Consider the following 17,064-nt stretch of genomic DNA (forward strand, 5'->3'; position numbering starts at 1 on the left):
CCTAGAAGCCCTCAGTCCAGCCTCTCTCAGCCTATTGCGGACAGTCTGAGCACTGATGGAGGGATTGTGCATTCCTGGTGTAACTCGGGCAGTTGTTGTTGCCATCCTGTACCTGTCCCGCAGGTGTGATGTTCGGATGTACCGATCCTATGCAGGTGTTGTTACACGTGGTCTGCCACTGCGAGGACGATCAGCTGTCCGTCCTGTCTCCCTGTAGCGCTGTCTTAGGCGTCTCACAGTACGGACGTTGCAATTTATTGCCCTGGCCACATCTGCAGTCCTCATGCCTCCTTGCAGCATGCCTAAGGCACGTTCACACAGATGAGCAGGGACCCTGGGCATCTTTCTTTTGGTGTTTTTCAGAGTAAGTAGAAAGGTCTCTTTCGTGTCCTAACTTTTCATAACTGTGACCTTAATTGCCTACTGTCTGTAAGCTGTTAGTGTCTTAACGACCGTTCCACAGGTGCATGTTCATTAATTGTTTATGGTTCATTGAACAAGCATGGGAAACAGTGTTCAAACCCTTTACAATGAAGATCTGTGAATTTTTACAAATTATCTTTGAAAGACGTTTCTTTTTTTGCTGAGTTTGTTTCTAAACACTTACCATGATTACGGATAGTTCTGAATGAATCGTGAATTAGATCAATTGCTGTCCAAAGGACTGTGTGTGTGTGTGTTTTATTTGCGAGGCGGAGAGCATAATTTACAAAGCCCCAGAGAGTAGGAACCCACCCCACCCCATTGCAGCAGCCCAGATGACCTCATAGCATCCTCCATAAAACACTAACATTGGATCAGAGGAGACCACCTTTGGTTGACATTGAACAGGCATGTTTGTGTGCATGGTGTTTGTATGTTTTACAGTAGATTAGAGGCAGTATGGGTGTGTTTCAGTCAGTCCCACTTACAGTAAGTTGGCCGTTTTAGAACACACGTACAGTAATCATGGCCCTCTCGACTACAAACACAGTGAGGCAACTATTACTTTCCTCCTATCTCTTTATCAACCCTGCTCCATCTGTGAAAACATACATATGCACGCACGCACACAAGGGCACAGAGGGCCTAACTAAACTGAAAATTCCCACGGATCCTTTAGGCCTGGTCCATCCCGATATGCATCCCCCCTTCAGAAACACAGGAAACACAGACAGGAAAAGTTCCACAAAACAGGACTCCAACGTTTCCTCCCAAAACATAAAACCACTCTCTGCAACACCACTTCCCCCCCTGCGCCCCAAAACAAAAACCTAATCCCTACTCAACCCCACACCCTAAAAACATACAACCACTCCAGAAACCACCTCCCAAAACCAAAAAGTAGCCAACCAACATCTAGTTTCTAACCCCTTCAACGTTTGCATACATATGCCGTCAATTATTGAACATTCTAATTGATGACATTACAAGGGGCTGTTAAATCTTCATTGAACATTTAAGCAATCATTTCTGAGGATCCGGGAATTATTGTGTGACACACGATAATTCCTGGGTTTAGGGGCATTGTTGCTTTTATAAAATGGTTGCCAACATATTTATAAAAATACTAATTACATTTTTTAAGCAAATAATAATTTAACAAGCAAATTTGTTTTTGCATGCTGAAGTTGCAGTCTGGTCGTTAGTTATTTTCTAGTGTTTTGTCCCAGTCGTCAATTAATCATTTTATTCATTTGAAGTTGCTATGCTAAAACAATCATAGGCATTTAGCTAGCTAGCTAGCAGAGATTCAATGATGATGATGAGAGACAAGAACTTCAATAAATAATGATTTAATAAATATCCAATAGGCCTACATAGGCCGCACTGCGCACGTTCATTCTTGGGCTAGCTAGGCTACTGGTACTGGAGAGATCGCATTTGTAAAACAACACATTATTGCACAGGTCATAAGGCAGACGTAGGTTTATACAACCCCCAACTTTTGTAAATCAAATAGTAGCACTGAAAAATAATGTGTTGATGATTTTTTCCCCCCGAGAGTTTATGAATTTCCTGCCTGGGCTGCGGGACCGTGGAATTACATCATTAACACGTCATGGTACTTTGAAGGAGTCCCACAACTCCCGCATATCAACCAATCAGCATCCAGGATCCAAATAACCCGTTTTATAATTCAGAATAACCCTTTGAGTTGGACTGATTTTATCCAGAATTCGAGTTTCCATTGTGTGGTCATTAAAACATGAATTATTATTTACAATCATTAAATTAGAATTCATTCTACAGTTCTCTTTGTAATGTAATCAATTAGAATCATTCAATTAGAGTGTTCAACAATGGAAGGCATAATGGCATTGCTCTGCAGACGGTTCCAGAGCCTCTCCCTGAGGGCAGGTCCCCTACAGACACAGCCAGCCCCAGCAGTCAGAGGGGGCCAGATCCAGATGTGTTCCAGCTCTTTCTCAGTTTAATCATTCAGTCCATCAGCCCTAATCTCCGTCTCCCTCCTTCTCTATTCCTCCATCGCCTCAGAGAGAATCGGGTATGGGCGTTTCCACTAGCATGGGCCAGTCAGAGGTCACACGTGTGTGTGTGTGTCTGAGTGTCTGAACGTACACGGTCATGACTCAGTGCACAATGAGATGCAGATGTATGGAGAAGCAGGGTAAATGTATGGACCATCACACCCAACCTCAACTGATTGCTCTTTAGTTCAATTCTAAACACCTGCTCTTAGCTCACAGCTACACCCATTTCCCAATCTCTAGGAACTTGAAAACATTCTAGGAACTTGGAATGTATAAATCTAAGAGGATTGGACAAAAACTGCTCTGATAGCCTACATGGAATATTTCTGGATATTCCTGAGCAACAGTGCAGTCATCACCCTATCTTTGACATCATCGTTGTCCCCTATCTATATCTGTCTTCATCTCATGCTTGGATAGCAATGTGTGGTTAGGGACTCACTTCTAGGGTCTGCATAAGGGTAGGCTTGATGGCATCCTTCATGAGTACTGCAAGTGCTCCACTCACACCCTGAGAGAGAGAAAGAGAAGTTGTTAGTGCTGAAATTCTTGAAGGGATTTTCCAGTATCCTACCAATAAAATAATCAGTAAGCATGCAAACCACACAATAAAATGCCTGTTAAAGCAATTAAAATGGAATTTACTCCAAAACCCATATTTCCATACACACATCTATGACACACACACGGCCCATCCCTACTTATCATAATTTCCAAAATCCAGTCTGGCCTGGTTGTGTTTTCCAGTCATGGATAATCAGGAATGCCGCAGTAACAGAATATGGGATCCTCCTCAGTGAGCCAGGCCTATATGGCTCGACAACACCACCACATCCAGCTTGGGGGGGGGGGGGGGGGGGGGGTCAGAGCCACCTGAGCCAACATGGCTCCACAGTGGAGGCTATAGTTATGGGTTTCAAGAGCAGCTGGAGGCCATTTTGGGTCAAACGAGGTCCATGTTGCCCGCTCAAGCTCCTCTGTCTCCTGACAGGCCCAGAAACCACCCTGCTTAGTCTCCATAATGTCAGGGACATGATAGTTGAGGGTCACTAGGGGTTAAATCCCTACAAAACCTGGTGGGGAAGCTACTTTTAACCTATAATAACACCATAAACTTGACCTCTAAAAGCAAAGGTTCATCCATTTTGAATGTTAATTTGTTTTTGTGCATCTCTGAGTGATGTTCTATCGATTCGAGTCATTTCCTGTCTTCATTTGTATCTGAGTTAGTGGCATTCAAGCAGGCAGAAATCCGTCCAGTATGACGTAACACACTCTCTCAATTCACTGGAAGTTAATAGGAATACAACTTCTAGATCACAAAAACGTCTATCATACATGTCAGATTTCAATACTGGCTGATGTCATAACTCGGGGGGATGCCTTCTCTCGAACGAGTCATTGATCATATTTTTGCGATATTCCTACTTAAGACTGTGGCGGTCATGAAATTTTGGCAGCCGGTTAATGTCATGCAAAAGACTGCTGGTCTCACGGTAATTGACCGTTAATTAACATGAACACCTTTAGCATCTCCAGGCTTCCACACATACAAGCCACAGATCCATTTAGCATCTCCAGGCTTTCACACATACAAGCCACAGATCCGTTTAGCATCGCCAGGCTTCCACACATACAAGCCGCTGATCCGTTTAGCATCTCCAGGCTTCCACACATACAAGCCACAGATCCGTTTAGCATCTCCAGGCTTCCACACATACAAGCCGCTGATCCGTTTAGCATCTCCAGGCTTCCACACATACAAACCACTGATCCGTTTAGCATCTCCAGGCTTCCACACATACAAGCCGCTGATCCGTTTAGCATCTCCAGGCCTCCACACATACAAGCCACTGATCCGTTTAGCATCTCCAGGCTTCCACACATACAAGCCACTGATCCGTTTAGCATCTCCAGGCCTCCACACATACAAGCCACTGATCCGTTTAGCATCTCCAGGCTTCCACACATACAAGCCACTGATCCGTTTAGCATCTCCAGGCTTCCACACATACAAGCCACTGATCCGTTTAGCATCTCCAGGCCTCCACACATACAAGCTGCTGATGTGCACCTTTGGAACATCTACATTTAACAAACAAAAAAATACATGCATATATACACACACATAATCAAATCTATTTAAATATACACCATCACAATATATTTTAGTCAAGTCTAAAGAAACATGATATGAAGAAAATGTATTTCAGAAGAACAGAATATGAGTCGGCTTACTGTATGTCTGGCTATGCGCCATGCCATAGGCTTGTTCATTTAAGTGACAATATAATATATAAGTACCATTATTTTATATGATTTTATATTAAGAAGAATATAATTTAACTTAGCTGGGAAAAAAATACTGGATATATTTATTATGGAGCAAGTGTGCATATGAAGTGGATATTAAGAGTAAACGTGATCACTTGAAACAGGTCCTATATGCCAGATTTAGAGTTATTTGGCAACTTTAGTTGTGAATGAAACAAACCTTAGAATGTCTTAGAAATCAAAACATATAAGGGCTGTATGGAGCGACTGCTGTTGATGATTTGAGAAAGAAGTCTTGCCTCAGGCTGCACAGCTGTCAAATCAATTTCCATTTAGAATGGTCCATTATTAAATGGTTAGGAACAGGGGGAAGGGAAAAAGACATGTCATCTGTATGCACTCCAATAGGGAATGGAGGACGCTGGCTTTCCCGCCGCTCTGTTTTGTAGGCTACTTCAGTTTCATAGCGGAGCATAATATGACCAGCTGAGAAATAAATACAACACCACTTATTTCACTGCACGTATCAACCACTGTTTGAGGAGTCTGCTCTCGCTGCTGGAAAGGTGATATTCCACCCAAACTCTGTATGCCATGGGCTCTCCAACCCTGTTCCTGCAGCTACCCAGTAGTTAATTTGGGAAATGTGAAAATCTGTTTGGGAACATCGATATTAACATGTTTTTGCAACAAAACACATTTAACTAAACTGTTGATAGCCATGCTGCGCACTGGAGAAATGAATAAAGGAGGAGATGGAAACGCATGGTGGTGAGATTCCGTATAGCTAAAGGTAATTCTGTATAGCTAAAGGTAATTCTGTATAGCTAAAGGTAATTCTGTATAGGTAAAGGTAATGTCATCCAAACAAGAATATATATATATATTGTAAACAATCCCCATTACTAGGCTATTCTAAATCAAAGTCGCAAAAAACATCAAGCGCTATGATGAAACTGGCTCTCATGAGGACCGCCACAGGAAAGGAAGACCCAGAATTACCTCTACTGCAGAGGATAAGTTCATTAGAGTTACCGTTGCCAGAGATATTATAGAAAGAAGATAGAAATCCAATTAATGAGTGAACACATAATGCCCCATCAAGCAGACTGTCAACCAATCGCGTTCACGTTGTCAAGCTGCGTCATGCGGTTGCTAAACTAATCATCAAGCAATCCCTTCTCAAAGAGAAGTGTTCCTATTTTCCTCGAAAGTATGCAATGTCACGATTCCAAAGCTATACGATACTACAGATAGCAAGTTAATCATCTCACATCTCGGAAAAGATTTGTAATGTTGTACTTCTTGTTGATGAAATTCGTACTAATGTTGGGTTTTTGAGCTAGCGCCCAATAGACCCATTCACTCCTTGAAAGAGAGCGCTCTTTGTCCAACAATCGGCCAGAATGAACCGCGCAGCCCATTGATGTAGCATGGGCAACGTTTCCCCATCTCTTCAAAAGTATACCTGCTGTTGTGAATGTTAGACTCCACTCTGTGAGGGACATCGATCTACAGGTTGAACATTGTGAGATTGTAGACTCCTAAATTTATAGTGCAGTTTCTTTAGGCGATTTTACAGGTAACTAGCTATGTTACATGCTGATATTGTCTTTTGTATTAGTGTGTAGCTACGTTTGCTAGCTACACTACATGACCAAATGTATGTGGACACCTGCTCGTTGAACATCTCAGTGATTCATCACTCCAGAGAATGTGTTTCCACTGCTCCAGAGTACAATGGCGGCGAGCTTTACACCACACCAACTGGCGCGTGGCATTGCGCATGGTGATCTTAGGCTTGTGTGCGGCTGCTCAGCCATGGAAACCCATTTCATTAAGCTCCCGACGAACAGTTCTTGTGTTGACGTTGCTTCCAGAGGCAGTTTGGAACTTGGTAGTGAGTGTTGCAACTAAGAGCAGATGATTTTTACGCGTTACAGCACTCGGCGGTCCCATTCTGTGAGCTTGTGTTGCCTACCACTTCGCGGCTTTATATATATATATATATAGAAGAGTATCTACCTAGATAGTTGCTTGCCACCCCATAGAGAGCAGTGCATTGTGGATTTTGTAGTCGATTGGAGCTGCAACAGATTTCCACAATGATTTTCCATGTTGCTACCAACCTTAATATAACACCAAAATGAAACATTTGTCTCATAACATCTGTGATAATGTTAATGTCTTGACTGAGTTTAAGTAACACATAACCAGAGACAAACACAAGCAGAGCCAAATCTCCACTTGACAAGATAATCAGGAAGGACAAGAGAGACAAAGAGAGCTTAGTGAAGAGATCTTGCCATATGACACCCTTCGTAATGTTTTATAGCTGATGTTTAAGTATGCTATGGCCATTAAAGTAATTTCTGACTGATGTCTTTAAGTGGAACAATACTGCAACTGATTAGCCCTAACTGAAACCATTTAGCTCTCATCACACACACACAACAGCAGGATTGTTGGTTCGATTCCTGCGGCCAACCTTGTGTAAAATGTATGCACGCATGATTTTGGATAATGGTATTTATTATATGATTATATTACCAGGTCCTCCGCTGTGATGGGCTGTCCACTGCGGCTGCTGCCCACCACCATACGTCCCAGTCTGGTCTTCATGTCCCCCAGTCCATCAGCCAGGGCCAGGATAGCCATGATCTCACTAGCCACCGCTATGTCAAACTGGGTCTACACAGGAGAGGAACATAGTGTGTGTATTTACCGACGATATCAAAATCTCAATGGCCACTGCTATGTCAAACTGGGTCTACACAGGAGAGAAATATGTACACACACACTAAACACAAACACAGCATCAATGGCCACTGCAATGTCAAACTGGGTCTACACAGGAGAGAAATATGTACACACACACTAAACACAAACACAGCATCAATGGCCACTGCTATGTCAAACTGGGTCTACACAGGAGAGACAAGGGTCATTCCACCTCAAAAAGCACAAGAAAGAGGATTGACACCCACCCTTTCAGATTATTTTTCTGAGAAATTAAGCTAATTGATTGGAACCAAATTGGTCATTTTAATTTATAAGATTCTGATAATATTCAATAAATATAGTACCCAACATCCAATTCGGACCAAACTTCTTCCTACCAATGAGCAAGACATGAGGAATAAATGTTTAAATAAAAAGCCATCCACGGATCCCCCCATGCCTATCCCATCCCAACAACCAGTATACAGCATCAGTTCTCTATGTTTGACTAGTAGTATGAAGCTGTGGCTTGGAGTATTGCTTCTCCATACTATGTAATGTATTCCCTGTTAACTGGTGAAATGTTGTTCCCCTGTTCAGAGAAATTAGTAATTGAAGTCGCTTGCATTATTTACCATAAAGTAGTGTGAAAGTACAACTTTTTTTGTTCTGACTATATCGCCACACTCTTATCCACTCTGCTGATAACAACATTTCCTTTGCAACTTTGGATAGAAAACCAATAGATTTGGCTCATTCCGAAAATAAATTGTGTGGTCATCCTCACACTTCAAGCCAGTCCTCCATGAAAGCAATTCCTTTCTTAGAAACCTAATGACTTTTCAACCCAACTCTCCTTGAATAGTCCAACAACTGGCCACTTTCTGAGAGTGCTATCCCTACACAATTCTCATATGAAGACGTTTCCTACACGTCCAAAGCTTTGGAGAAATGGGCTAGGGACTAAAATATTGTGACAACCCTAATAAGATAATTAAGTGCATGGCAGTCTTCTATTTTTTCAATAAAATGATCAGGAAACATCTCTATATTTATTGTGACTAGTGACCATTAACCAAATTGGATGTTGGGTACTATATTTATTGAATATTATCTGAATCCTATAAATTAAAATGGCCAATTTGAGTGCAATCAATTAGCTTAATTTCTCAGAGATAAAATTCAAATTTCAACAAAATAATGTTTCAGGAATGCCAATTTTACATGTTTCTAACTACAGAAAATGTCAGCACAATCTGAGATGGTGGGTGTCATGGCTTGCTGAAATGACATGGAAAGACTCTCAAGCAACACAAAAATCTTGAGGTGAAATAAGTCATACTGAATCAGAGAGGGGAACGACGCAAATAGAGTACACACACACAAACAGAGAACACTTGAGAGAGAACAGCGGGGGAGCTGAGGGAGGGAGTGGAGGGATAACACACACACATACACACACCTCATGTACAACACTATACAACTGGCAGGTAGACTGACATGTTAACTACTAACACATGAGTCTGATTCTATCCCAGTGGATAAGATTCCAAGACAGACTGCTTTTCTACAGGGCATTAGGCAATATCATTTTTGTAAACACACATGCAGAGTGAGCAATGTTTCATGGATGTGGCCTAGTTTTCCAAAAGCCTTATTGCGTCAGAGTGTTGGGGAAACAATGGAAGGAAGGGCTGTTGTTTATCTCTCTGTGTGTGTGTGTGTGTGTGTGTCAAGGTTATTGTAGTAACCAAATAAGTTTATTTATTTTTTTGAAAACTGAAATAAAATGATTAACCCGTTTGAAAAACTGAAAATATTATCTTTAATTCCAAAACTCAAATAAAATAAAAACCATCATGAATCATATTCCTTTTTTTTAATTTTCTTAAATGGTATTTATTTTTTGGTAAAAAAATCGAATGGGGTTTTCAAGCCTCTGAATCTGGGGGGGGCACATTGAGATTGACTTCATGATTTAAAGACTCAGTGAGACGACGTTGCAACGAGCAGCACCGCTGATTGAGATGAGTGAGATGCAAGTTTTTGCTGTCACAGTCACACAGAGTATCTGTGCACGTGCACAGGTGCGCTTAACAATGCTACAAAGTGGTAGCTACGGGACCAAAACTTCTACTACTGTTTACTTCGTGCATCTACCTCAGCCTGTGGTATTCAAACTTTCAGCGGGGATACCATTTATTTAGCCAGAATTTCTGGCGACTCCACCCCAACTACACAATTTTGGCGACCCTGCTGCAATTCCCCACTAGGGGTCACGACCCCGACGTTGAATACCACTGCCTTATGCATTACTGCCACAGTGGTAAGATGTTATCCCCAAAAACACAAATTATACAACACATAAATGGCTCCGAGCCTCCCACGCATAGGCTACTTTCTGTCCCTTACACTAAAACTGAAAATAAATATAAAAACTAAATAGTAAATCAGATCTGAACACTAACTGAAACTAACCTGAATTTCAAATAGAAATCTTAAAACTAATAAAAACACCAAACTATAATAACCTTGGTATTGCGTGTGTGTGCGCCTGTGTGAGAAAGAGATAAATTGTAAAAGATCAATTACATTAACCACACCGACACAAACGCACCGTTAACCGCACCGACACAAACGCACCGTTAACCGCACCGACACAAACGCACCGTTAACCGCACCGACACAACGCACCGTTAACCGCACCGACACAAACACATCGTTAACCATACCGACACAAACACATCGTTAACCATACCGACACAACGCACCGTTAACCATACCAACACAAACACATCGTTAACCATACCGACACAAACACATCGTTAACCATACCGACACAACGCACCGTTAACCATACCGACACAAACACATCGTTAACCATACCGACACAAACACATCGCCAGAGTAAAGGCATTAGGCATTGACATTTTTTACTACCCCTCCCGAGGCCAAGGCCCTGGGGGGCTATAGAGTGTACCACTGGATGAGTGATGAGAGGATGAAAGAGGGAGGGAACGGTGGAGGGACATAAACATATGCTTGCTAACGATCCAGGAGAGGACAGTATTTTATGCTTTCAACATTTGCTTTCACTTAAGGTGCTTGCTTCCCATTGAGGGAAGTGTGTTTATTTGCAGGATTTCATTTAGGCCCCATTAATACTGACAGATACTGACACACCAACACACTTAATTGGAGAAGGCGAGGGGGGGGGGGGGGCGAAGGTCTGTCTCTGTGTGTGTGTGTGTGTATATAGTGTGTACACGCCAGTCTTTGACGCCATGTCTCAACAATGTGTATGCACATACTGTATGCACACCTGTTGATAATATGTGGAGTAACCAAAAATGTAATTTATCCCCCAATTACAGTGTAAATGGATATCATAAGGTGAATGCACCAATTTGTAAGTCGCTCTGGATAAGAGTGTCTGCTAAATGACGTAAATGTAAATGCAAATGCTTGAGCACCGACCATTCAGCCAAACTGGAAGTAATCAGTAAATGAAGGTGTGTAAATGAGTGGTTAGTAGTACATTAGCCAATGGCCATTAAGATTCCTACATCTTTTATTTATGCATTTACTTTAAGCGACTTTGAGATTCTACTTGTAATGAAAAGCACTATATAAAATAAATACATTACTAATCAGTGAGTTATCACTCAGGTCATACACATAATCACATGGTTATAATGTACATAACATTTTAAAGATATACTGTACATACCTCTCGCACATGTCCTTTCTCAGTGCTGGCCTGTCCTACAGTTATCTTCCTCAGGAAACGATCGTTGGTATCAACCACTGCAAGACAGAAAAAAATACCCATAAATACAGTATACTAATTCATACATTACATCACACTTAAGATTGCAAAAATCCAGGAACATTCTCAAAAAGACTCCTGGAATCAGGATGGAATAAGCACGAAATCCATGAATCTTCCAACCGGGATTCCTGGAAAACCTGGGATTTTTGCAACCCTAATCGCATTAAAAAAATATCTATATTTTTTTTTAAATGAGTGAGCCCCTTCAAAACGTCATAGTGTTTCAGTGACATGTGGAAAACATCTGACTGAGCGTTAAACTGGCCTCTTTCATAAACATGGACCAGGGAGAGCCTTTAAAACCTAGGTGACCCGCTGGTACACAGTATTGAGTCATGTCCTTTACAATCCAACCCTGGCCTGGTCTGTAAAACCCATTTGGACAGTAAACAGTGTTAAAACACATGTATGATGGGCCTGTAACTGACACACACACACACACACACACACACACACACACACCCACACACACACACACACACACACACACGACCCAAAGAGACCTCTGGATGACCAGCGCTAGCCAAGAAAAACCACACATTTCTCAGACTGGAAATGAATACGTTCTCACAGACATAATTAAGACACAGGCTCCTAAGTGGCACAGCGGTCTAAGGCACTGCATCTCAGTGTTAGAGGTGTCACTACTGACCCTGGATCGATTCCAGGCTGTATCACAACCGCCGTGATTGGGAGTCCCATAGGGCGGCGCACAATTGACCCAGCGTCGTCCGGGTTAGGGTTTGGCTGGGGTAGGTAGGCTAAATAAAAATGTAAAGGCTAAATAAAAATGTAATTGAAAAAGTATAAATTGATAAAGGTAGGCCTATTCAATTCACTAAACTTTTTTATTTAACCAGGTAGGCCAGTTGAGAATAAGTTCTAATATACAACTGCGACCTGGCCAAGATAAAGCAAAGCAGTGCGACAAAAACGACAGAGTTAATCATAAACAAACATACAGTCAATAACACAAAATAAAAATAGAAAAATCTACAGTGAGGGAAAAAAGTATTTGATCCCCTGCTGATTTTGTACATTTGGCCACTGACAAAGAAATGATGAGTCTATAATTTTAATGGTAGGTTTATTTGAACAGTGAGAGACAGAATAACAACAACAAAAATCCAGAAAAACGCATGTCAAAAATGTTATAAAATGATTTACATTTATATGGGGATGAGGTAGTCGGGTGTGCTATTTACAGATTGGCTTTGTACAGGTACAGCAATCGGTAAGCTGCTCTGACAGCTGATGCTAAAAATTAGAGAGGGAGATAAGACTCCAGCTTCAGAGACTTTTGAATTTCGTTCCAGTCATTGGCAGCAGAGAACTGGAAGGAAAGGCGGCCAAAGGAAGGGTTGGCTTTGGGGACAACTATACCTGCTGGAGTGCCTGCTGCGGGTGGGTGTTGTTATCGTGACCAGTGAGCTGAGATAAGGCGTAGCTTTACCTAGCAAAGACTTATAGATGACCTGGAGCCAGTGTGTTTGGCGACGGATATGTAGTGAGGGCCAGCCAACGAAGGCATACAGGTCGCAGTGGTGGGTAGTTTATGAGGCTTTGGTGATAAAACGGATGGCACTGTGATAGCAAATTGGATGTAGTCTGAGAAGAGTGTTAGGGGCTATTTTGTAAATGACCGCTGAAGTCAAGGTTCGGTAGGATAGTCAGTTTTACGAGGGTATGTTTGGCGGCATGAGTGAAGGAGGCTTTGTTGCGAAATAGGAAGTCAATTCTAGATTTAATTTTGGATTGGAGATGCTTAATGTGAGTCTGGAAGGAGAGTTTACAGTCTAACCAGACACCTAGGTATTTGTAGTTGTCCACATACTCTAGGTCAGAACCGTCCAGAGTAGTGATGCTAATCGGGCGGGAGGGTGCGGGCAGCAATCGGTTGAAAAGCATGCACTTAGTTTTACTAGCATTTAAAAGCAGTTGGAGGCCACGGAAGGAGTGTTGTATGGCGTTGAAGCTTGTTTGGAGGTTTGTTAGCGCAGTGTCCAAAGAGGGACAGATGTATACAGAATGGTGTCGTCTGCGTAGAGGTGGATCAGAGAATCACCAGCAGCAAGAGCAACATCATTGATATATACAGAGAAAAGAGTCAGCCCGAGAATTGAGCCCTGTGGCACCCCCATAGAGACTGCCAGAGGTCCGGACAACAGGCCCTCCAATTTGACACACTGAACTCGATCTGAGAAGTAGTTGGTGAACCAGGTGAGGCAGTCATTTGAGAAGCCAAGGCTATTGAGGCTGCCGATAAGAGTGTGGTGATTAACAGTCGAAAGCCTTGCCAGGTTGATGAAGACAGTAGCCGTCTCTTATCGATGGCGGTTATGATATCGTTTAGGACTTTGAGCGTGGCAGAGGTGCACCCATGACCATCTCGGAAACCAGATTGCATAGTGGAGAAGGTACGGTGAGATTCGAAATGGTTGGTGATCTGTTTATTAACTTGGCTTGAGAAGATTTTAGAAAGGCAGGGCAGCATGGATATAGGTCTATAACAGTTTGGGTTTAGAGTGTCTCCCCCTTTGAAGAGGGGGATGACCACGGCAGCTTTCCAATCTTTGGGGATCTCAGACGACACGAAAGAGGTTGAATAGCCTAGTAACAGGGGTTGCAACAATTTTGACGGATAATTTTAGATAGAGGGTCCAGATTGTCTAGCCCAGCTGATTTGTAGGGATCCAGATTTTGCAACATCAGCTGTCTGGATTTGGGTGAAGGAGAAGCGGGGGAGGGGCAAGTTGCTGCAGGGGGTGCTGAGATGTTGGTAATTGGTAGGGGTAGCCAGGTGGAAAACGTGGCTAGCCGTGGAAAAATGCTTATTGAAATGATCGATTATCGTAGATTTATCAGTGGTGACAGTGTTTCCTATCCTCAGTGGAGTGGGCAGCTAGGAGGAGGTGTTCTTATTCTCCATGGACTTTACAGTGTCCCAAAACTTTTGGGATTTAGTGCTACAGGAAGCAAATTTCTGTTAAAAAAGCTAGCCTTAGCTTTCTAAACTGACTGAGTATATTGGTTCCTGACTTCCCTGAAAAGTTACATATCACAGGGGCTATTCGATGTTAATACAGAACGCCACAGGATGTTTTTGTGCTGGTCAAGGGCAGTCAAGTCTGGGGTGAACCAAGGGCTATATCTGTTCTTAGTTCTACATTTTTTTTTATGGGGCATGCTTATTTAAGATGGAGAGGAAAACACTTTTGAAGAGCAACCAGGCATCCTCAACTCACGGGATGAGGTCAATATCCTTCCAGGATTCCCGGGCCAGGTCGATTAGAAAGGCCTGCTCGCTGAAGTGTTTTAGGGAGCGTTTGACAGTGATGAGGGGTGGTCGTTTGACCGCGGACACAGTACGCACGCAGGCAATGATCGCTGAGATCCTGGTGGAAAACAGCAGAGGTGTATTTGGAGGGCAAGTTAGTTAGGATGATATCTAAGAGGGTGCCCATGGTTCCGGATTTAGGGTCGAATCTGGTAGGATCCTTGATGATTTGTGTGAGATTGAGGGCATCTAGCTTAGATTGTAGGACTGCCGGGGTGTTAAGCATGTCCCAGTTAAGGTCACCTAACAGTACGAACTCTGAAGATAGATGGGGGGTGATCAATTCACATATGGTGTCCAGGGCACAACTGGGGGCCGAGGGGGGTCTATAACAAGCGGCAACGGTGAGAGACCTGTTTCTAGAAGGGTGGATTTTTAAAAGTAGAAGCTCGAATTGTTTGGGCACAGACCTGGATAGTATGACAGAACTCTGCAGGCTAACCGCCCCCTTTGGCAGTTCTATCTTGTCGGAAAATGTTATAGTTAGGGATGGAAATTTCAGGATTTTTGGTGGCCTTCCTAAGCCAGGAGTCACACACGGCTAGGACACCCGGGTTGGCGGAGGTTTCTAACGAGGCTTCTACTGTTAACATGCATGAAACCAATGCTTTTGAAGTTACAGAAGTCAACAAAAGGAGAGCGCTTGGGGAATGGGAGTGATTCTTAGGGCTGCAGGGCCTGGGTTAACCTCTACATCACCAGAGGAACAAAGGAGGAGTAGGATAAGAGTACGGCTAAAGGCTAAAAGAACTGGTCGTCTAGTGCGTTCGGAACAGAGTAAAAGGAGCAGGTTTCTGGGCGTGGAAGAATAGATTCAAGGCATAATGTACAGACAAGGGTATGGTAGGATGTGAGTACAGTGGAGGTAAGTCTAGGCATTGAGTGACGATGTGAGAGGTTTTGTCTCTAGAGGCACCATTTAAGCCAGGTGCAGTCACCGCATGTGTGGGGAGTGACTTATTTGAAGTTATGAACTTGGAAACATGCGTGACTGATGACCTTTTAATGAAATAATGGAACATTAGAACGTGGAAGAGACTAAGTGCCAATAGAGAAGGTTAAGGTGAGTTCTTTAGGTCTCACTCAACAGTTTGTCTAAACGCCTAATAATGGAGGTTTAGGATTGGTTATTCTGTGGTTAGTTATCCACCAAGACCACAGGAAATCACTGGAGTCCCAACATCATCCTGGGCTTTAATTTTTAAAAAGAGATGTGCACAAGCCATAGTCTGGCAGAAATACAGATGTGTGCACAGACACACGCATTTGTAGTAACACTGTTTTGAATCTTCTGGAAGCACACTCTTCAACGTGCCCTTTTGAGCCTGCGGAGTAAATACCCCATCAGGCTCCTGACAACCTAAAAACAACATTATTCCCAGAGGGGTGAAAAACGGTGCACCTCACTCACCACACCCAGCTATCTGGGTCTGACTGCTGCACTCCTTTGGGGGACTTGGAGGCATGAGTTAGGGGTGGGACAGACAGAGGGAGAATACCCATTGAGAGTGAACCTAGAAATTACTCACTACCTATGAATCCCAAGACCCTCCACCCCAGGGTTTTGTTTGGAAAATCTGGCGCCAGACAAGTGACCGGGAAGATTTAAATTTGTTGGACATTTGAGACATTTACTGGTCATCCATATGCGGTAGGTGCGTAACCCATCCACCCAAACAGCTAGCGCCATCGAAACAAGGGATATTGGCCAAATTAACATGTCCTTAAAAACAGCCTAGAACTAATTAGAAAAACACTATTCCTTTGTGTTCTGATCTGTACATATATATTTGTTTACCTTTATTTAACTAGGCAAGTCAGTTAAGAACAAATTCTTATTTTCAATGACGGCCTAGGAACAGTGGGTTAACTGCTTTGTTCAGGAGCAGAACGACAGATTTTTAACTTGTCAGCTCGGGGATTTGATCTTGCAACCTTTCGGTTACTAGTCCAACGCTCTAACCACTAGGCTACCTGCCGCCAAACTGTATAGCCTATTGTTTGCAAAGAAAAAAAAAGCCATATCTCAGACTGGCCAATAAAAAGGAAAATATTAAGATGGGCAAAAGAACAGCCACTGGACAGAGGAACTCTGCCTAGAAGGCCAGCATCCCAGAGTCGCCTCTTCACTTGATGTTGAGACTGGTGTTTTGCGGGTACTATTTAATGAAGCTACCAGTTGAGGACTTGTGAGGCGTCTGTTTCTCAAACTAGACACTAATGTACTTGTTCTCTTGCTCAGTTGTGCACCGGGGCCTCCCACTCCTCTTTCTATTCTGGTTAGGGCCAGTTTGCGCTGTTCTGTGAAGGTAGTACACAGCCTTGTACAAGATCTTCAGTTTCTTGGCAATTTCTGGCATGGAATAGCATTCATTTCACAGAATAAGAATAGACTGACTAGTTTCAGAAGAAAGTTCTTTGTTTCT

General features: G+C 42.8%; 1 protein-coding gene across 2 annotated transcripts in view; it reads right to left on the reverse strand.

Moving 5' to 3' along the window:
* Window positions 1–17,064, reverse strand: part of mthfd1l (methylenetetrahydrofolate dehydrogenase (NADP+ dependent) 1 like) — an 84,935-nt gene that overhangs the window by 48,050 nt on the left and 19,821 nt on the right. For both annotated transcript variants that reach the window (XM_014205574.3, NM_001165368.1), the window contains 3 exon segments: window positions 11,200–11,276; window positions 7,299–7,439; window positions 2,917–2,985 (listed from right to left, as the gene is read on the reverse strand). In XM_014205574.3, coding sequence (XP_014061049.1) covers window positions 2,917–2,985; window positions 7,299–7,439; window positions 11,200–11,276 — 287 coding nt within the window.

The sequence above is a fragment of the Salmo salar genome, chromosome 06, assembly GCF_965601325.2.
Source record: "Salmo salar chromosome 06, fSalSal1, whole genome shotgun sequence".
NCBI classification, from domain to species: Eukaryota; Metazoa; Chordata; class Actinopteri; order Salmoniformes; family Salmonidae; genus Salmo; species Salmo salar.